At 42.5% G+C, this 21983-nt stretch overlaps 2 protein-coding genes across 2 annotated transcripts in view; both read right to left on the bottom strand.

Moving 5' to 3' along the window:
* IGLON5 (IgLON family member 5) overlaps window positions 1–478 on the bottom strand; it is a 15608-nt gene extending 15130 nt beyond the window's left edge. The window contains exon 1 of the mRNA XM_069088217.1: window positions 341–478. Coding sequence (XP_068944318.1) covers window positions 341–478 — 138 coding nt within the window. The remainder of the gene's footprint in view (window positions 1–340) is intronic.
* Window positions 479–9803: 9325 nt separating this feature from the next.
* Window positions 9804–18574, bottom strand: LOC138161851 (myeloid cell surface antigen CD33-like). The gene is made up of 6 exons (XM_069088863.1): window positions 18526–18574; window positions 18020–18382; window positions 17269–17553; window positions 16421–16526; window positions 15517–15583; window positions 9804–9992 (listed from the first exon to the last, which is right to left on the bottom strand). The coding sequence occupies exons 1-6, from the start codon at window positions 18572–18574 to the stop codon at window positions 9804–9806; spliced, it is 1059 nt and encodes a 352-aa protein (XP_068944964.1).
* Between the last annotated feature and the right edge of the window lie 3409 nt (window positions 18575–21983).

Here is a 21983-nt window from a genome sequence, read left to right as displayed (position 1 = left end):
GGGGGGGGGGGGGGGGGGCGCGAGGAGCCGGCGAGAGCCCTGCTGCAGACCCGGGGAGGGGGCGGCGCTGACGGGCAGGGGGACCGGCCAATCAGGGGATGCGGGGGGCCGCGGGGCGGGGCAGAGGGGGGGGGCCCCTCCCCCCCGCTCGCTCAGGGCCCAGCCTCCCCCCCCAGGGACCCCACCCTCCTGATCCCCCAGTGCCCCTCCCCGCCCCCCGCCATAGACCCAGGCATCTATCCCTCCCTTCCTCCCGGACACATCACTAAGGTCACTTCCAACTCCAGAGCCCAACGATAACCTCTTAGCTGTCAAGGACCCAGGCGTCCTGATTCCTCGCCTCCCGCAGGGACCCAAGCTCCCAGCCTCCCCGCCCCCCGGCCCCAGCGCTGCAGTACCTCGGCTGATGACGGCCAGCCCGGCCAGGGCGGCGGCGGCGAGGAGCCGGAGCCGGGCCCGGGGGGCGGGGGGGGGGCATGGCGGCGCGCAGGGGGCGGGAGAGGGAAAGGGGGGGCCGGTCCGGGGCGCGCGGGGCCCGGGGGGGAAGGGGGGGGGGGGGGGCGGGGGGCGGGGGGGGGGGGGGGGGGCGCTGCCTGACGGATGGAGAGGCCTTTGTTACTGCGGTTCTGCCCACCCCCCTTCCGAATCCCCAGTTCCCTCACCCCCGCCCCCGTCGGGACCCAGGCATCTTGCCCACCAGCCGCCCCCGCCCGCGCCAGAAAGCAAACATCCCGTCCCCTAGAGCCTACGACGCAGGGACCCAAGCATCCTGCCCCTCTCTTCTCCCAGCAAGGACGCAGGTGTCCTGACCCGCAGGCCCCGCAGCGGCAAGGACCCAGGAGTCCTGACCTGCAAACCCCGCACTGGCAAGGGGTCAGGTGCTCCGCACTGTCAAGGACCCAGCCTCGACCTGTAGCCCCCACCCCTCCCCCACGAACCCGCACATCCTGACCCCCTCCCTGCCCCGCCCCGACCCACTCCCCACAGAAACCGTGGAGGCTTGCCCCTCGCGCCTGACCCCCAGGCTTTAGGGAGGAAGAACCCAGGCAGGAATGCTCCCAAAGCAGCCAGGTGTGACTGACTCTTCACCCAGTGCGGAAGGGACACCGAACCTGGGGATCCCGGCAACCTGACCTCTCCACCCCTCACTCCCTGGCCACCAGATCCCCTAGCCCTGTCAGGAATTACTGGCCGGAAAATGGATGTCAGGAATTCTTATTTAAGGGTGCCTGGTCTTTGCTGTCGAGGGCAGCTATAAGACAAGGCCCTTCAGGACCCTCGGACCTGTTGGCGAGCCAGCCAACAGCTGGTAGGGCTGTCTGTAGGTATGGCCCTCCATGCCTGCAGCGCAATCTGAGCCCGTCATTTTACTCCTTATCATGTTGTTTCAGCAAAGATCTGGATCTAGAATTCGCTAAAATTCTAAGATTCTGTGAATGGTGAAGTGACGCCCTACCCTGAAGTCTTTGGGGAATAGAAGGTTCATTTAGGAGCTTCCAGGGGGTACAGCTGGGCACAATGCCTTTACAGCTAGAAACTGATACTAGCTGCCAGACTGTCTCAGTCTCAGGCCTCTCTGTAAATAGCTACATGCATACAACGTGTGCATATATCACAGCTCTACCATCCGTATGGCACTTGACCAGATCCGTGCCGTTATTATCTCCATTTTCCAGAGGAGGAAACCAAGGCAGACAGCAGTCCAGTGACTCGCCTAGGGTGACACATCTGGTCAGAATGGAATTCAGGTCTTCTGATTCCAAGGCCCCAAACTTTGACCACTTAGCCACCTTTCTGCCTTGCATTGTCTCTGGTGCATAGTAGGGGCTTGAGAAATGTTTTTTCATATGAAAACATATTTGCACACAGAAAGCATCTCTGATGCTGAAGAGCTCCTGATACACAATCCCCTTCCACCCAATGAAAATCAGAACCATCTATTATGTTATATGATCTATCTCTATTTTTATCTCTGACTCTTTATCTATACTGGAGGCAGGACGGCCACACCTCTGAAACCTACTGGTTGTGAGACCATAACCAAGTAATGATAATGGTAACTATAGCCAGCATTTATATCGCATTGACTATGTGCCAGCTACTGCACTAATGGCCTTTTTTTAAACAAGTATTACCTCATTTGATCCTCATAATAACCCTAAGAGGTAGGTGCTATTACTATCCCCATTTTACAGTTGAGGAAACTGAGGCAGACTAAGGTTAAATAACTTGCCCAAGGTTACACAGCTAGCACATCTATGAGACTGAATTTGAACTCAGATCTTTCTGACTGCAGGCCCAGGGCTCTATCCACTAAGCCACCTAGATGACTCAGCACCCCCAGTAACTTTTTAGGATTTGAAATTTAACACAGCTGCTGATCTGAATTGATAGAGGAATTTTCTTAACCGAGAAATCATAGGATCTGGACCCAATAAGACATCTCTATTGCCTTGATCTCTGCCTCTAGTTCTATCTCTGTCTCTCTAGAGAGCTAAATTTATATCCTTATCTCTCTCTATCTATATATCTATATCTATGTCTTTACATCTCCCCTCCCCTCCTTCCTTCCTCTCCTCTCTCCCTCCCTCCCTTTTTCTCCCTTCCTTCCCCACCCCTATCATCTCTGTCTCTCTTTGATTCTATGTCTATGTTCTTTCCCCTTCTTACCCCTACTATGAATTCAGACAGTTCCAACTCCTACCTTGTGAGCTCTGTGATCCTGGGCAAACCACCTTTCTATTGCTCAGTTGTCTTTTCTGTAAAGTGGGGGCAATAAGACACCCACTACTTACCTTAATAGAGACACTGTAAATAAATGCTTTGTAAACTTTAAAGTGTTATAGAAAAACTTGTTATTGTCACGATCACTATTATACAGATCCTCTCCCTCCACTGAATTTTTGGGTAGCTAAAGCTTTCCTCCCTTATTTCTTCTTCTTTTTTAAAAAAGGCAATCAGGGTTAAGTGACTTGCCCAGGGTCACACAGCTAGTGAGTGTCAGAGGCCAGATTTGAATTCAGGTCTTCTTGACTTGAGGGCCAGAGCCCTCATTCCTGTGGTTCTCAGTTCAGCAATGGCTGATATTTTCAGCTGTAAGCATCTCTTGGAACAGTCTTGTATATTTCTGTTAAAGGGTCAAATGCTGCATAGGAGGCCATGATGATTCATGAGGGTTATAACAGGTGTCAGCTTGTTAAAAATTAATAACTGTTTTCATATGATTAATCTGCTAGTGCTTCATCAAACTCAAGAAAGACTTTTTGGAATTTGAGTCTGAGTATGGCTATCCCCCTTTCAAAATCATTTGCAAGATGTTTTTGTCCTGTGTTTCATAGTTAGGTAGACTTTCTGGTGTTTGTCTCAAGTCAAGATTTTCCGGGACCTGGAATTCTTTAGCTTCCCCCTCCCCTGAGTTTGTAGCTGCTTGATTTTAATATCTAATTTTGTCTATGAATGAAGCAGACTTCCCCCCCCTAATTTTTTATGATTGCCCTTCATTGGGTGTTGTGTCACTCAGGGCTCAAGGTACTGTTGACAAAATGCAGCATGAAGCCCTTGCCTACAGGGAGCAAGATCAGCTTCCAAATGTGTTATGAGTTTGTGCTGTCACATACTAAAACATTCATGTATCAGTTGATTAAGAGAGTGCATGGAGTCACTCTAGTGACCCAACAGGTATATAATACTCACTGATAATAACAATAATAGATACCTATATAGTACTTACTACATGCCACGTTCTGTGCTAAGGGCTTTGCAGTATTTCATTTGATTCTCACAGCAATCCTAGGAGAGAGGTGTTCTTATTATTTCCATTTGACAGTTAAGGAAACTGAGCCATACACAGGTTAAATAACTTGCCCAAGGGGGAGGCTAGGTGGCTCAATGAATAGAGCACCAGCCCTGGAGTCAGGAGGACCTGAGTTCAGATCTGGCTTCAGACACAACACAAAAACTAGCTGTGTGACCTTGGGCAAGTTACTTAACTTCAATTGTCCTTCCTACCCCCTTCAAAAAGCAAAAAAAAAAAAAATTTGCCCAAGGTCACATAGGTAGTAAGTGTTTGAGGCTGGATTTGAATTCATCTCTTCCTGACTACAGAACCAGCACTCTACTGCACCACCTTTTCCCAGGGTATCTTATCTTCTTGTGGTACCAGAAAATGAAGGGACACCGCTCATTTCTCTACTGTCTGCATTCAGGTGATTGGCATGACAGTCTGAACCAACCTATTCTTTGTCTCTTCGGAGCACTTGCATCCCTCTGACCCATATGATAATATATCAGTTGTATTGCCAGAGTGTAATTTGCCCTTTTTTAAAAATCATCCCTGCTAAGCACACAAAATCCCTGATAGATATCTACATCCACCTAATTGGCCATTAGCATCCTCCTTGTGACATGGGTGACAAGCTTTGAGGGTGTGGTACTGAATGTTTTTTTATTACCTTTCTTAATAATGTTCTCATTATTTAAAACTGATCTTACATAGAAACAATACTAGGGCAAGTCACCATCCCATTATTGTACTTTTATACCCAGTGAATAAAAAAAGTGGTAGAATAAATGGTTGAAGAAATAAACTCATTTTCTGCAGGCTCACTAAAAGCATTCTCTGTACAACCCCAGTTGCAGATATGATGGCAAGTATAATATAAACCTCATCCCATTCCCACATGATTTTGATTTCTTTGCTAAGTCTCTATATTTTGAAGGCTTTTTAGTTCCAGAAAGCTTCGTGGTTATGAGTACTTGGTATGGCACTACCTGTTTAAAATGTGGTTCTTAAGTGTTTATGGATCAATGTTCTATTTGGGATAATGGTCTGGTTCAGTACTACAGTTCTTACTGATATTCTGGGGTATGCATTTATAGTATGGGAATTTGATGTCTATCAGTCCATGAAAAATAGTAAGCTTTTGACGCATAGTTTTTTTACAGCTGGTCATATATTCCTAGGGGTTCAGTAGGCACTAAAATTGTACAACCTGTGGTGATGTGTTGCATGGTTTCTACCACTTTATATAATTTACAGTGATCACTAAGACAAGGCTGCTTAAGGGTAATGCTTAAAATTTGTGGTGGTAATGACCTATTCCTGAATTATTACCATAAACCTTTACATTTCTTCTCTCTCTCTCTCTCTCTCTCTCTCTCTCTCTCTCTCTCTCTCTCTCCCTCTCTCTTTGTCTGTCTCTCTCTCTGTCTCTCCCCGTCTCTCTCCTTCTCACATGCACACCGTCGCCCCCAACTTACCTATATTTAGATACTTTTTGGTCTCCATGTTGGTGATTGAATTCATATGATTATTAACAATGGAGAGCATTTTTGACTCCATTCTTAGATCCTAACCATTATAATCTCTATTCATAAGTAAAGTGCTTGGGCTACATTTAACAAATTTAGTGGTATCCATCTTTTATTCCTCTCTGTTTTTGCTGAAGTGATGTCTGTTTGTCCCAGAAGTATTTCTGTAGTTTTTCATCCCATTTTTCTTGTGCATTAAAAATGACTATCAATTCTCTTCCCCTTTTGAGGACACAAAATATTACTTTTTCTATAGTTGCCTAGGGATGATGGACTCTGTACTTCATCAGTTTTGTACAGGTTTTTATTAGGATACTTTCAAAATCTTCATTTACCAGTTCCCAGAGTATATATGATGACTGATATTTCATATCAATTATGTTAAATGGCACATGTAGTATTCCACAACCATATTCCCATTCAACTTTGATTTCAGGATGCCAGTAAGTCTCTTAGCACATTGAACCATAACTTCCTTCTTGAAATCTTTATGCTCAACATGTCTTGACTGAAAGAGACCAAAATATCAGTAGATATTGCCATTATTCATTAGTTATTGGGGTCTCTAGTTTCAGTCTTGAAGCCTTTAGACTCTATTGTTCCTTGACATTAATTAGAAACGTTATGCTTATAATTACATTTATTATTATTGAACTTATAAATATATTGTTGTCATTATTGTCACATATCATTCTTTTCAACTTTCTGATGGAATTCAGATAGGAATCACTCTAAAATGTCTGTCTTGCTATTATTGTTTTTTAGATGTTCTGAAGACCATTTCACAGCGAATAAAAGGCCTGCTTTTTGCAATCAAGTGAGTATTGAAATGCAAGCTCATTTTGTAGACTTATTGTTGGCATCTTTCAGAACAGTTCCAAAACTGACCAGGAAGACAGGGATTATACCTATCTTATCCTGTCCTTCTAGCACACTATATTTTGAAAGCTCTTAATTTTATGTATTTTGGAGAAAGTGAGTAGGGAAACATCTAACTGAAACGTCGTACTTAAATTTGGATGGATCCATGTTATATTTGACTAATTATGGTCAACAATTAAGTCAGTAATACTGCTCCAGTTGCCATACATTTTAGCTGCTGAATTTACATGGATGTTTTGAGACTTGCACTTGTCATGTGCATCTGCCATCAGGTGTGACCCTGGGCAAGTCACTTCACCCATTTGCCTCAGTTTCTTCATCTATAAAATGGACTGGAGATAGCAATGGCAAACCACTGAAGTATCTTTGCCAAAAAAAACCCAAATGGGGTTATGAAGAGTCATACATGACTGAAATGACTAAACAACAACCACAAAAGTTTCTAAAGGATAGCTAGTCTTTGGTATATACTTTTAGCTACCTGAAATTGTCCTTCTTTTGCAACCTGAAATAATGCATTGCAATTTCCAATATATCAATTCATAATCTGCACTTATAAAACCCAGGTCTACTTACTTCTGGGCAAGGACTCTTAATCGACTGAGGAAAACAATCATCCTTTTTTGTCTTACTCGAGAAAATTACCAACTGGTACAAGGGAATCTAAGATACTGTCCTTGGTCCTGAATAAACAATACACCATCTGATTCTCAAGTACTTGAACACAGTCATTTTTAATACTTCTCCCCTACCCCTTGCCCCCACCAGAGTGAACAGAAAGAGAAAGGAAAATAAAATAAAGGAAAAAATGATACTAAAATAAGATGTCATACACATGGTATTCCTTGGAGATAATCATTGAAGGCATTAACCATATTTTACAGATAAGGGAACTGATGCTTGGAGAAATGATGCATCTTGCATCTAGTGAATGTTCAGGGTGGGACTGGAGTTCAGGTCTACTTCACTCCAGATCCAGTGCTCTATTTTTTTTCCCAAAATTTTATTTTAGACTCAAACACCAGAACACAAATACAGAACAGAGAAAAGAAACAAAAACATATCATAAACTTAACTACAAAGTTAGAAAGGGAAAAAAAGCATGCCATGTGCATAGCAGAACATAAAAGAAGACTCAAAATATGTAACAAATTTTCATTTCAAGAAAGCCTATATGATAAATAATACTGTTGTGTTGAGAGCTGTCCATCTTTTCTTTGCTTCCTTGTGAGGTTTTTGTTTTTTTGGTTCTCTGATGTAGTTTTTTACTTTGTTCTTTTCCCCCTTCCCTCCACCCCACAGAAGATCACAATAAAGTTTAGATGTTTCTCTATAACTCTAAATATATACATACCCTCTCCTACCACCCCAGAAGGCTACAATAGAGTTTAGATATGTTTCTCCATAGCTATAGATACACACATATACATACATATATAGACTTATACTTTCCCAAACCTATTCTACTCCTGATCTTTGTTTTTATTTATATGGACCTCTCTTGTTTCCTATATCTCCTGCCTCCTCTACTTTACTTTTATCTACTACTTTGCCCTCCTATGACTTGCCTCCCCCCCCCCAAGGATTCTTTCCCTATCCTCTAATTCCCATAAATCTAAAAACTTTTCTATACCTCGATTTATCTGTTCTCTCACTCTTGCCTCTAAATATCCCTCCCTTGTCCTCTCTCCCCTCCCTATGCCCCTACCATTTTATTTCTTCTGAATTTAGAAGGCTTCTATACTTTTTAAAATTTGTATGTATTGTTCCCTCTTACACCCATTCCTGATGAAAGTAGGTTCCCAGAGCTACCAGCCCTCCTCCCCCATCTAATTCCTATGTATCAATTCTTCCTCTTGCACCTCATTGGTATAAATTAATTACTCTTTTTGGCTGTTCCTAAATCGTTTTACTTTTTAAATTCTTATCCTACTCAGGTTTTTCCCAATCTTTCTTATGAACTATACAATTATTAATAATAACCTTAGACATAAATTTTACATTTATATGTAAATATTCTGTCCTGGTACTCTGTTCTTAGGAAACACAACTAGAACAGGGCTAAGTTCAGAAGGCCCAGTCAGTTTGCTCTGATCTAATAACAAAAGGGCAAAGTGAAGAGGTAATTAACTAGCAATGAGAAACTTCATGGTATTTGGAGAGAGTTGTAGATTTGGAATCAGAGTGTCTGGGTTTGACATTGAGTATGACCTTATGGAAGTGACTTTACCTCTTTGAGTTTTAGTCTCTTTTTCTACAAAATCAAGTATTGAACTAGATGATCTCCATGGTCTCTTCCACCTATAAGTACAATTCAATCTGTTTTAATTCAATAAACATTTATTAAGGACCCACAATGTGTTAGGTACTAGTAAAACAAAGGCAAGAAACAAGAGTTTCTACCCTTAAGGAATTTCTGCCTTTCTGTGTTGTAAGGACACTCAAGTAAGTAAGCACAATGAATATATAATATAATACAAAGAGAGAATTATAATATATATGTATATATATATAATTACAATACGAAGACAGAAAAAAATTAATAACTGGGCAGCTCAGGAAATGTCTTCCTTAGATGGTGTTTCTTGATCTCTGCTTCAGAAGAGTTAGGGATTCTCTGAGATAATAGTGAGAAAAAATTTCATTTCTGACATAAGGAATGCTTGTACAAAGGGAGAGTGGTGGAAGAACAACTTACAAGCCAATTTGAAAGAAATGGACAGTGTCTGAAAGGAAGTAATATGAGATAAGTTGAGAGAGATGGGTGAGAGATGTATTGGAGAACTTGAAATGTAAGGTTAAGAAGTCTATATTATATATTAGAAGGAAGAAAGAGCTAGAGAAGATTCTTGAGTAGTAAGGTAACAGTCAGTTCTGTGTTTTAGGAATATCAAACTGGCAGTGGTGTGGGGGAGAAATGGACTGGGGGGGAGAAACTCAAACAGAGGTACCATTTAGGAGGCTATTATATCCATCTAGGCAAGAGGGGATGGTGCCTGAATTAAGGTAGAGGTCATATGAAGGAACAGCCGGGTATAGATGCAAGAGAAGTGGGAATAGAATAAATAAAACTTGGTAACTGATTGGATTTTAGTGGGCATTGGGGAGGAAGGAGGAGAGGGAAGAGCCAGTGATGACCCCAAAATTGTGAACCTGTGTGATCTACCAAATTAGTCAAGGTTGAAGGAAAGGGGGGTTGGGATGGGGCAGGAAATAGACAATACTGTCTCTTTTATTCATTCTATGTTTGAGATGTCCAAGAAATACAAAGGTGGAGATGTCTAATACGAAGTTGGTCACGTGGGACTGAAATGAGTAGAAAGATAAGGATTAAATATATATGTGACCCATGGCCTAGAGTCTTCCAGCTTTGACATTCTATATTCTGTGTTTTCTCATTAGTTTTTTCTGCCTATTCATCTTAGAAGGTCATGGAAGACCATGCCTTGTCCTTTTCTTGCATTCCCCCCACAGTGTTTAATATGGATAACCAGCTGTTAATAGATTCAATAGATAACATCTGGCAGCATTGTTAGTCATCTTCTTTCTTACAGATGCTCTCTGATCCCAGTCACTTTTCATCACTTCCTCCACCCCTTCTTCTACCTTCCTCATTGCAACTTGAGCTCTGAGTACTCAATGATGGCATCTTCTGATTTGCAGATCTTTTGGGGCTTCTGGACTTGGAAGGAGATAGAGGCATATTGCACCTGGTCCTCCATCTTCTGTGAGCAGGGGGTCAGCACAATTTGGGGAGAAATCTCTGAGCTGGCATGCTGCCTAGAATTCTCATGTTGATCCTGTGAAACAGAGAAATGTCAAGGGAGTTTGGGGAATGGGATAGTGTCCCTAGGAGGCATCTAAGGTCTCAGCTCTACCTGTCTCTGTTCTCCATTACCTTTTTGTCCTGACATTCGAGGTTCCATGTTCTAATATTCTTTCCATCACTAATCTTCCATGCCATATGTTCTACTGGATCTTCCAGTGGTTACTTTCTCCTTCCTTCCCTAATCTTAACCCATGAGTGAGGTAGTTTAATACTATCATCTAACCTAAAGTCTTTCAACTGTTTATCCTATCACCAATCATGCCTTGCCAAGCCCCATCCTTGTATTACTCTCATCACCTGCCTCCATTTCTACTCATGAGCTGCTGAAGAGAACTGGAGGAAGTCAAAGAACCAAATTGAATGGATACACTGCAAATTTGTGTTTTATAATTTCAACTGGGACCTCACTATAGCAAGCTAATTCTATTATTCTTCCCTAACCAAGTCACCATTCCCCTCAGAACTACAGTGAAAAGTCACAGACATTTTCACTCTTTTCTCAAGTCTCCTATGGAACCTGCCTCCACCATGCTAGTTGATGATCTTGTCTCATTTTTCACTGAAGAAATTAAGGCCATTTGCCAAGATCTCTGTCATCTTCCCTCCTGATTTCACATCATTCAGATGCCTTCTTCCCACTCTCCCCCCCTTCTCCTTCTATATGCAGAAGAGATCCTATTCCATCTTGTCTTTCTCAATAGATTGACCCCTCTATAATCCCCTCCCCTCATTTATCTTCAATCTTTCCTTGTTCGCTTGCCTGCTTCCCTACTGCTTACAAACACTCCTATGTTTTCCCATCCTTACAACACTCTCACGAGATTCAATATCCATTCATTATGGTGTGGTGGAAAGAAAAATTTACAATCAAGAGGACATGTGTTCAAATTCTGGCTCTGACACTTACTAGCTGTGTGACTTTGGGTAAATTAATTTCATTCTCTGAATCTCAGTTGATTTAACTGTCAAATGAGATGATTGAATAGAATATATCTAAGACCTCTTCTGGCTCTAAATCCTGTGATCTTATTTTTTTAGGGTGGAATCTCAGTCTTGGCTTTTGAAGCCCTCCATAACCTATCTGCACACTACCTTTCTGGATGAATCTGCCACTATTCCATTCCCTTCCTCTCTCAGCTACTTTGTTGTAATATAAATAACATTTGATTTCAAGTCAGAAATCCTTGTTTTATTTTTGGTTTTGACAGTGGTGGTAAAGTCACTTTGTCCCTTGGTACCTCAGTTTCCTTCTCTGTCAAGAGATCAGATCAGATAAGAGGATCAGATGAGATAGGCTCTGCATCCTATCACAATGCCTTTTCTGAAAAAGACCTGGTATCTGAATGGATTCTAGGCTCACTTTGAGTCAGCAGCATGCTATAGTATGGAAGAAAGCCATCATATTTTAATTTGTATTAGTAGAACCATAGTTTCCAGAAGTAAGCATGTAATAGTTCCTTGTTATAGTGATCGGATTTGATCTCACTTTGTGTTTACTTCTTGGCATCACAGTTTAGGAAATGCATTGAGAAGGAATAAACCATCACTGGATGAAGGACAACCACTTTAGTGACAGTCCCTGGGTTCCTGTCAGGTGAAGATGGATTAAAGGAGGTGGGGATGCTTATCTTGTAGAAGAGGACTGGAAGCAGGGGGTGACTTGGGCATGAGAGCTTTGTTCAGGTTTTGGAAAAGGCTGTCACATGCAGGACAGATTAGTTCTAGAGGGCAAAACCAGGGGGAATGAACAGAAGTTGCAAAGAGGCCAATTGAAATCCAATGTTGGGAAACCCATCCCTACAATTAGAGCTATCTAAAAGTTTAATGGGTTCTTCAAGAAGTAGGTTTCCCTTCACTGGTGTGTTCCAGCAGATGAAGGACCACTTATTGGGTGTATTATACAGGGTTAGCTTTAACAGCTTGGAACTGCACCAAGAATTTTAGGATGCCTTGTATTGAAGTCTCCAGTTGAATTAGATGGCCACTGAAGTCTCTATCATACCTCAAGGTCTATAATTCTGTGAATTTTTGCTAATGCCTAACAGATCTTTTAGCATGGGATCTCTCTCCTCCCTCCAACCCTTCCTCTACAGGCTACCATGATAATCTTCCCTTATACATAGACTTGAGCATGTCACTCCCTTGCTGAAAAAAAAAAATCTTCAGTAGCTCCCTATTGTCTTTTCAATAAAGTTCAGATTTGTTAGACTGGAGTTCCAGTCATCCACACCATCTTATCTTTCTAGCTCCAAATCCCATTGTTCCCCTCAAAGCACTCTAAAACTGAAAAATATAATTCCTTAAAAATTATAATGGAGCAAATGGAAGCTAATGACTTTATGAGAAATCAAGAAGTTACAAAACATAACCAAAAGAAGAAAAAAAAAACAGAAGGGAATGCAAAATATCTTATTGGAAAAATTACTGATCTTGAAAATAGATCTGGAGATATAATTTAAAAAATTATTGGACTACCTGAAAACCATGATAAAAAAATACCTAGAGATCATCTTTCAAGAAATTAACAAGGAAAACTGCCCTGATATTCTAGAATCAGAGAATAAAATAGAAAGAATCCACTGATTGCCACTTGAAAGAGATCTGTAATGGGAATGTAAATTTTAAAGATCTTCCCTGCCCCTAGGCTAAAGTGCACCTGGATCCTGGGGTGGGAGGCTTGTTTTTCAGTAGATACTTCTTGATTGGCCAGTGGGTCCAGAAGGTTGTTACATTCTCTGAGCCAGGAGAAAGCTATATAAGCCCTGATGTGTAGCTTTGTTTGGGGGCTCACTTTGAGAAGTGTTCTGTGATTTGATATGGATTATGGGAAGCCGTTGTCCAGAGCCCCCTGGCTTTGAAAAAACCCAGATGTTGAAACCCAGATGTTGATTTGGTATGGATGTAATGGCTGGACAGTTTGGAAAGCTGTCTACTTGATCTGTTTTTCTGACTTGATAATTCTGTCTGTGTATTCTGAAGTTCGGGGTGCTGACCTTTTTCCCCTGAACTAGGTGAACGATACATATCTGACTGATTAAAGTAAGCTTGTTAACCCATTTTGAGTTGCTTTCCTTTATCAAAGCAGATCCAAGAACCTGTAGTGGCAGCAACCCTGAGGACGCTTGGGGTGCTTGCTGCTACAAGATCCTAAAAAGAAAACTCCTAGGAATATTGAAGCCAAATTCCAGAGCTCCCAGGTTGAGAAAATATTTCAAGCAGTCAGAAAGGAACAATTTGAGTATTGTGGAAATACAATCAGGATAACACAAGATCTAGCAGCTTCTACACATTAAGGGATGGAAGGGCTTGGAATATGATATTCCAGAGGTCAGAGGAAATTGGATTAAAACCAAAAATTACCTACCCAACAAAGCTGAGTATAATACTTCAGAGGAAAAAATTGATATTCAATGAAATGGAGAACTTTCAAGTATTCTTGATGAAAAGACCAGAGCTGAATAGAAAATTTGACTCTCAAATACAAAAATCAAGAAAACATGAAAAGGTAAACAGGAAAGAGAATCATAAGGGACTTATTAAAGTTGAACTGTTTGCACTCCTATATGGAAAGATGATATTGTAATTCATGCAACCTTTCTCAGTATCAGGGTAGTTGGAGAAAATGATAGATAGATGGCACAAGGTGAGTTTAATATGAAAGAATGGTATCTAAAAAAACAAAATTAAGGGGTGAGAGAGGAATGTATTGGGAGAAGTAGAAAGGGAGAGATAGAATGGGGTAAATTATCTCACATAAAAGAGGTAAAAAAAAGGTTTCACATTGGAGGGGAAAAGGGGGGGAGGTGAGAGGGAATGAGTGAAACTTACTCTCACCAGACTTGACTTGAGAGAATAACACACAATCAATTGGGTATCTTACCCTACAGGAAAGTAAGGGGGTGGGAATAAGGGGGGATGATAGAAGGGAGGGCAGATTGGGGGAGGGGGTAGTAAGAAGCAAATACTTTTTTTTTAAGCAATTGGGGTTAGGTAACTTGCTCAAGGTTACACGACAGGTTATTTCTGGGGGTGGTGCTGAATATCTGAGCCCGGGATTCGAACCCCAGGTCATCCCTACACTGGAGCCGGTGCTCTTACTCACTGGGCTACCTGGCCGTCCCTAAGCAAATACTTTTGAAAAAGGACAGGGTCAAAGGAGAAAATAGAATAGGTGGGAAGTGGGATAGGATGGAGGGAAATATAGTTAGTCTTTCACAACATGACTATTATGGAAGTGTTTTGCATAACTACACATGTATAACCTATATTTAATTGCTTGCCTTCTCAATGAGGGTGGGTGGGGAGGGAAGAAGGGATAGAATTTGGAACTCAAAGTTTTAAAAACAAATATTAAAAATTGTTTTTACATGCAACTGGGAAATAAAATATACAGGCAGTGGGGTGTAGAAATCTATCTTGCCCTACAAGAAAGTAAGAAGGAAGAAGATAAAGGGGGGAAGTAGTGATAGAAAGGAGGACAGATTGGGGGAAGGGGTAATCAGAATGAAAACCATTTTGGGGTGGGGGGAGGGGAGAGATAGGGAGAAAATTTGGAGCTCAAAATATTATGGAAATGAATATTGAAAGCTAAAATAAGCAAATTAATAAAAAAGCCCTAAAAGCAAAAAATCAAACAAAAAAAGAGCTCTCTAAACTCTAGCCAGACTTCATGACTTGCTATCCCTAGTACATAGCTCGACCTTGTGGTTTCTTCATCTTGTTCCCAGGTTGTTCTTTGTTTCTCTTCTCCTCCCCTTCCCCATTCTCATCCTGGTCTCCATCTGATGAATTTCTACTCCTTTTTTTTAAGCTCATTCTAATGCCAATCTTCTAGGAATATTTCCAGTGTGTCTTTTTAAATCTTTACCCTCCAATCTCACATAACCCCATGTCCATATGTTTCAAAGTAGTATTTGATATACATAGTTATATTGCTTCTCTCCCTGGCCCCTCCTCAGCCCATTAGACTGTAAGCATCATGAAGGTAGGTATCAAGGTTTATTTAAACTTTGCATCACTTCTAGCACTGGCCAAAGAGCTCTGTGCATGTTAACAAATATTTGGTGAATGAAAATGAATCTTTGACCCAGGCATAGTCATCTGCTCAGGATCCATTTCCCCATCATTCACAAACTCTAGCTTCTCTACCAAGCCAGATACTCTCTGTCTTTCACAACCTGACTCCCCGCATGAAAATCTTCCCCTGCACATAAAAACTCCAGCCATGAGTTAGGGTCAGCTCAGTGGGGCTGATTATCAACATGTCTACACCATGATCATTCATGCATTGCTTGGAAATGGTTGGAGTGTGATATCTTGTCAACTTGACTAAGCTATTCAAGGTTGGGATGTTGATGATCCCCATCATCCTGGAAGCCCACCAAGTTGGTGTGGATGGGGACAAGGACTCCTTCTTTCCAATCCTTTCTATTTGTCCAGTATCCTATGAGGTGATGTCGATTCAGGGAGGGGGTGAAGGGTCTGGGGTAACTCACCAGTGGGATTCCATTGGAGACCTGGTTGATGTCTCCCTCTGCCTGTTTTCTCCTCAGCATTTTCACTCTGAGAAAGGACAGTTATATTTGCTTATAAACATTTCACATGACATTTAAAGTCCCTTCCAGCTGCGACATTTGAGGTTTCTCTTCACCTGTAACTTCCTATTGTCCATTTTGCTCCATACAAGGCAGTGGCACAATGGATTGAACAAAAGGCCTGGAGTTAGAAAGACCTGAATCCAAATTTGACTTCAGATACTTCCTCTCTGTGTTACCCTGTACAAGTCACTTAGTTTCTGCTTGCCTCAGTTTTCTCAACTGTAAAACAGGATATTTCACTGGCACCTACTCCCCTTCCCCCATTTGTTAGAAGGATCAGATGAGACAATATTTGTAAAGCACTTAGCACAGGGTCTGTCACACAGTAGGTGCTTAATAAATTCTTTTTTCTTCCTTTCTTCCTCTAAGCTCCTTAAGTCTCTCCTAGCTTTGATATTTTTTCCATTCCAAGGACTTTCCCAGCTCTTACATTCTGTGTTCTAAGATTACTATTAGCTACGATATAGCCCATTTTTAGATCCCTTCCATCTCTGACATTCTAAGGCCCTCCCAGATCTGACATCTCCGGTTCTCAGGCCCCTCCCAGCTCTGACATCCCCTGTTCTAAGGCCCCTCCCAGCCCTGACATCCTCTGTTCTAAGGTACCTCCCAGCTCTGACATCCCCTGTTCTAAGGCCTTCCCAGGTCTGACATTCCCTGTTCTAAGGTCCTCCCAGCTGTGACATCCTCTGTTCTCAGGGCCCTCCCACCTCTGACATGCCCCATTCTAAGCCCTACCCTCTGACCCTCTATATTCCATATTCTCAGGTATCCCACTCAGGTTTCTAAGCTGAAAACTCACAGGAAAAGCACCAGGAAAATGAAGATCATGGCAGCCAAGAAGAATATGACCAGTTTTCCTTGGATCATTGTTTCCACAAAGATGTCGGCTCCCTGGGGGCCTCTGTCTGAGGACATGCACAGTCTGGAAGGAGCTCGACTCTTGGGCGCCGCCCTCCCCCATCTCTCCCACGGTCCCAGGAATAGTGCTATCTCCTCGAATGTCTTCTTGCCCCCTCCTCTCCACCATGCCTTCAGGCCAGTGATTGCTGCTCCCTGAACAAGACGCTCCACCTCTCCACTCTGGCCATTTCCAATGGGTGTCCTCCATGTCTGGACCTCTCTTCCTCCTCATTCCACCCACTGACTTCCCTGGCTTCCTGCAAGTCCTGGTTAAAATCCCCCCTTCTACAGGAAGCCTTCCTCAGGCCTTCTCAATGGTTCTACCTTTACCTTAGTGATTATCTCCCATTTCTCGAATATGTATCTTTTTTGTACATAGTGGTTGTCATGTTATCTCTCTCTTTATACTGTCAACTCCTTGAAAACAGGGACTATTCTTTTGCTTGTTTTTGTATCTCAAGAGCTTAGCATAGCATTTGGCACAAAGTAGGCCTTTAGTGCCTGCAAATTGACTTGACCTGACAGGTGAGATTAGTGTTGTGGTCCAGGGGTTGAATGAGACTGTGACCTTCAATACCAGAACCGAGAACAGGAAATGGGGATCCCCAAGGAATGACTTTTTCAGGGGCTCAGCTCTCTATAGTCTCAGGACCCAAGACCTCAGTGTCACTGGTTCTAGCTTTCCCCTCTAACTTGCCTTCCCCTGAGCAAGCCAAGCATCTAGTCACCCCCTTTCTCTGAACTCACCAGCAACCCTGAGCTGAACAGTTCTTTCTATGCTCATTGTGGCTTCTGGGAATGTCACCCAACAGGTGAGGTTAGTGCCATTATCCTGTGGCTGGGGGGTGAACAGGAGTTTGGAGGAATTAGTATTTGGTGAGATCAGTCTCAGGGAAGAGAGGGCAGTCCCATTCCAGAGGAACATGATGGGTTTCTCATTTTTGCAGGCCCCAGGAACCGCGCAGGTCAAGGTTGCCTGTTGCCTGGGTTCCAAGATCTCTGGCATGTGGACCTCTGGCTTCTGGGTCAGATCTGGAGGAGGAGAGAGGGAACGAGCTAGATGGAAGGAAGAGGGCCCCCCCAAAGTGTGCAGCCAGGTGATGGCCTCAGTGTGGTCTATTTTGTCACTAGCAGTTCCTTTCCCTGACTTCCCTTTTATTCCCCGTCTCTTGTTTCTCCATCCTCAGTGGCTGCATATCATACTCAGCCCACAGTGTTTTGGCACCTCAAGAAGAAGCCCCCTCACTAGTGTGTCTGTCCCTTTGATACATCTATAAATATCCCCTCCACACCTTTGTCCTTGATGCCCAAATCCTGAAGTGCTTACCCCTGCATAGAGTCATGTTTCTTTACAGAAAGAATCATAGTATATTCTTCCAGCTAACGTCCTTGAGACTGTCCCTCATGTATCACCAGCATGTCCTTCCCTGGCTCCCAAGCTGGCTGCTGCCCTGGTTTTCTCATCATCCCAAACAATTCCCTGGGACAGAGAACTCACCCTTCACCTCGATGAACACTTTGTCCTTGTAACTGTACTTCAGGCTTTCCTTTTCTATACGGAACATGTAATGCCCCTGATCACATTTCTTGGCCCCAATAATTCTCAGGGAGCAGTTGTTCATTTGGAGGTTCCCAATGAAGTAGAACCGGGCCTTGGCCCAGGGCTGGACAGACTTTTGAGGGTCATTGGTGGCCACCAGTGTGTCTGATTCTTTGTACCAGTATCCATGGCCTGTGTCATTATTCATGTATTTTGTGGGATAGTAGAAAGAACAGGGAATGGAGACACACAGCCACTCCTGCACAGTCACTGTCTTCTGTACATGAATCCCAAACTCTTGTTTCTGTTGAGAAAAGGACCCTATGGGAAAAGAAAAAGACCCAGCCCAAGGCCTCCTTTGTTTTTCCATTCAATCTCACCTCTAGACTTTCACAGCCAATTGATCCCCCAGACTCTTTCTTCTCTTTCTAGGAACCCTCCATATTGGTTCTTCTCCCATTTACCTTCCAAGAACAGAAGCAGCATCAGCAGCAGGAGGAGGAGGAGGTCCATGATGAGATGAAGGGATCAGGAGAGACCAGAGTCATCTAGGGGACCCCCTCAGACCAATTCACACAGCCTTCTGGGATGAAGAATCCCAAGCAGAGGGGAAGAGGGACATCAGAACCAGAGGAAAGGAGAGAAGACTTCTGAGAACATCAGGGAGCTTGGTCCTACCAGCTTTTCCCTTCTGCTTATCTTCAGAGCAGGGCCCCCCAAAAAACCACTAGACTACTAGGAAGGAAATCATATCTGTAGAAATGGAAGATGGCCTAAGGTATGGAGGTGGGCAAGGGCAGCGACCAGCACTTCCTCCTTCTCTGGTTCCTTTTGTTCAGCAAAAGATAGGTCAAAAGGTTCCTTTCTTACCATTAGACAAGAGGTCCCTCACTACCTCCATGAGTTCTCCATTGTTCCAGCTCTGTTACCCAACTTGTTCAGTCATTCTTCAGTCATGTCTGACTCTCTGTGATCCCATTTGAGGAATGCCCCATGAATTGGGGAATGGCTGAACAAGTTGTGATACCACATGATATGATTGTGATGGACTACCATGCTATAAGAAATGATGAGCTCAGTGATTTTAGAAAAACATGGAAAGACTTGCATGAAATAATAAAGAATGAAATGAGCAGAACCAAGAGAACATTGTACATAGTAACAACAGTATTATTTTAAGAAAGACTTTGAACAAATAAGCTATTTTGACTTTTACAAATACTCAAATTAGTTATAAAGAACATATGAAGAAAGATGCTATCTGCATCCAGAGAAAGAACTGATAAATTGAAATATGTATAGAATAATTTTGTATATTTATACCTATTTGTTTCTAGTAGTAGCCATCTCTAGGGTGGGGCAGGAGGGAAGAAAAAAATTTGCACGACAATTTCATTGTGTATTTGAAAGGAATAGCAAGTTGTGCATAGTAGACTTGCAGTTGGATGTGCAATTGTCATTTTTTAAAATTTTACTATGTTATGGCAATGCCTTTTTATTCCATAAATTAAAAATAAATTAAATTTTAAAAATCACTCAGTTCAGGGGTGGCTAGGTGGCGTAGTGAGTAAGAGTGCCGGCCTGGATTCGGGAAGACCCTAGTTCGGTTCCGGCCTCAGACACTTAACACCCATACACGAACACCCTCCCACCTCCACCCCCACACACCAACTAGCCGTGTAACCTTGGGCAAGTTATTTAACCCCAATTGCCCTCCAAAAGGAAAAAAAAAATCAATCAAATCATTGAAAAAAATCTGACATTTTGTATGCTGTTTCACAGCTGTGGTGAACCTACCTTTGCAAAAGAAAGGAGACAATTGTCTTTCTCCTGTGATTTCTCTAGGGGCCTTGCTTGCTCCCAGGAATTGCACAAAATACATAGTTTGCAATTATTTTGTGGGAGTGGAGTGGTGTTTTTACCATGTCATCTTTTCAGCATGTCATGCTTAGAGTTTCTCAACAATTTTTAAGAAGTTCAAAACTTCACTAAGACCATCGAGACATTCTGCACATCATTTTCCTGGCTTTTCTTAACTTTACATAATTTTGCATCAGTTTATATGTCTTTTCATGTTTTCATCATATTCTTGGTTTCTTACAGCCCAACAGTATTTCTATATATCCACGTACCACCATTTCTTTAGCCATTCAATGTACCATCTCTCTCTGTCTGTCTCTGTCTGTCTGTCTCTTTCACTCTCTGTCTATCTGTCTGTCTGTCTGTCTGTCTCTCCCCCCCCCAGTCTTTTGTTAACACCAAATATGTTGCAATCAATACTTTAATGTACACGGGGCCTTTCTTTCTATCAAGGACATCCTTGGGTCCTGTGCCTACCAGTAGAATCTCTGGGTCAAAGGGTATGGATATTTTAGCCACTTAATGTGTACATAATTCCAAAGTGCTTTCCAGAACTAATTTGTTATTCTATAATAGATTGTATTAGTTAACAGCTCCATTAACCATGTTCTGCAACCCTCCCCAAGGATAATTCCCACTTTGTGGGGAAATCTTCATTGCCAATGCACTGAACATGAGAGTAATTCTCATTTCTATAGTACTTTGAGGTCTACCAAGGGTGTGCATGACTCTGAGGCTGTTTTAGCAGGCATAATTGTGCCCACCTAATTCCTTAGAGAAGTGAGCTTCTGATAGAGAAAAAATGGCTAAACTAAGGCTGCCCAATTTATGGGTATCAGGGGCCAGACTTGAACCCGGGTCTTCTGACTATTTCTACTCGTTCCGCTTTGCCCATTGGCTCTTGATCCCTCCATTTGTGCCTAATGTTGGCACCACGTAGCTCAGATTCCACTGGTGATAGAAAGTCTGTGAGTGGGAGCTCAGTGTAGATGAGTCTCAGGCTCACCAATGGAAAAAAATCTGTCTCAGGCCTCCTTAAAGCTAGAGTCTTCTGTCTGACATTATCTCCAGTTTCACCTGTATATACCTTGGTGATCAGATAATGATCAAATGTTGGCAGGGATGTGGACAAATTGGAACATGAATGCACTGTTGGTGAATTTGTGAACTGGTCTAACCATTCTGAAGAGCAACTTGGAATTATGCCCAAAAGACTATAAAATTGTCCATACCCTTTGACCAAGCATTATTAATATAATGACCAATCACCATTAGATTTTGAACTATTTTAAAATAGGGATTTCTTCCCTTTCCACCCTTCTTCTTTTTTTGTATCTCCAGTTCTGAGCACACTGTCTGGCAAATAGTAGGTGCTTAATAAATGCTTCTTGACTTTTCCTCTATTGGTTTCTGTTTCCCTTTCTGGAAAATGGGACATCAGAAACAGTTGCTACCCAATTTAAATTTTCAATTTTCCTCCCACAGAGACTCACATAAATGTTGTCCATTGAGAAAAAATGGCAATATGTGACTTTGATCTAGAAATGTCTTTAGATGAGTTTGATTTAATTAGTGTGATAGTAATGGCAATTAAAGATTCCCCTGTATTGGCTTGGTTTTCAAATTGATTGTGTTAAAACCCAGAGCTTGTTAATCCCACCTGTGGGATGGACTTGTTGATGTGAAAAGAAAGTCCTGAACTGGGAGGAGCTGGTGACGTAGATTTGGAGACACAAGAGAGAGGCAGAAGACCTTTTTGGAAGCAGCACCCACGTGCAGGCAGAGAGAGAGACTAAGAGAATTGCTGGTGGCCACTTTGAATTGCCCTGGACTTTTGAGACCTGCCCCCTGAGCTGCCAAGGACTGAGGAGACATGGCTGTTTTGCTGGTACTTTGTCTGTCTGTTTTGATGTTGTTTTGCCAGATTTGTCCACTGGTGAAAGACAGTCCTGTTGTTGAAGAAGTCCTGGAACCTGGCTTTTGGCTAAGAAGCCCTGAGACTGTCCTGCAGACAGAGAGTGAATACTGTCCACTGGTGAAGGACAGTGCTGTTGTTGCAGGG

The sequence above is a fragment of the Petaurus breviceps genome, unplaced genomic scaffold, assembly GCF_028583685.1.
Source record: "Petaurus breviceps papuanus isolate PSGF00001 unplaced genomic scaffold, PetGlider_PUasm1.0 185, whole genome shotgun sequence".
NCBI lineage: Eukaryota > Metazoa > Chordata > Mammalia > Diprotodontia > Petauridae > Petaurus > Petaurus breviceps.
This window is presented reverse-complemented; position numbering and strand designations above follow the sequence as displayed.

What these genes read in the sequence shown, in the direction of transcription:
- LOC138161851 (XM_069088863.1), bottom strand. Translation starts at nt 18,574, where the DNA reads ATGGACCTCCTCCTCCTCCTGCTGCTGATGCTGCTTCTGTTCTTGGAA. An exon ending in GCTGCTTCTGTTCTTGGAAG is followed by an intron (nt 18,383 to 18,525) that starts GTAAATGGGAGA and finishes CTTTTCCCATAG; the next exon opens with GGTCCTTTTCTCAACAGAAA. An exon ending in TGTTCAGCTCAGGGTTGCTG is followed by an intron (nt 16,527 to 17,268) that starts GTGAGTTCAGAG and finishes GCATGTCCTCAG; the next exon opens with ACAGAGGCCCCCAGGGAGCC.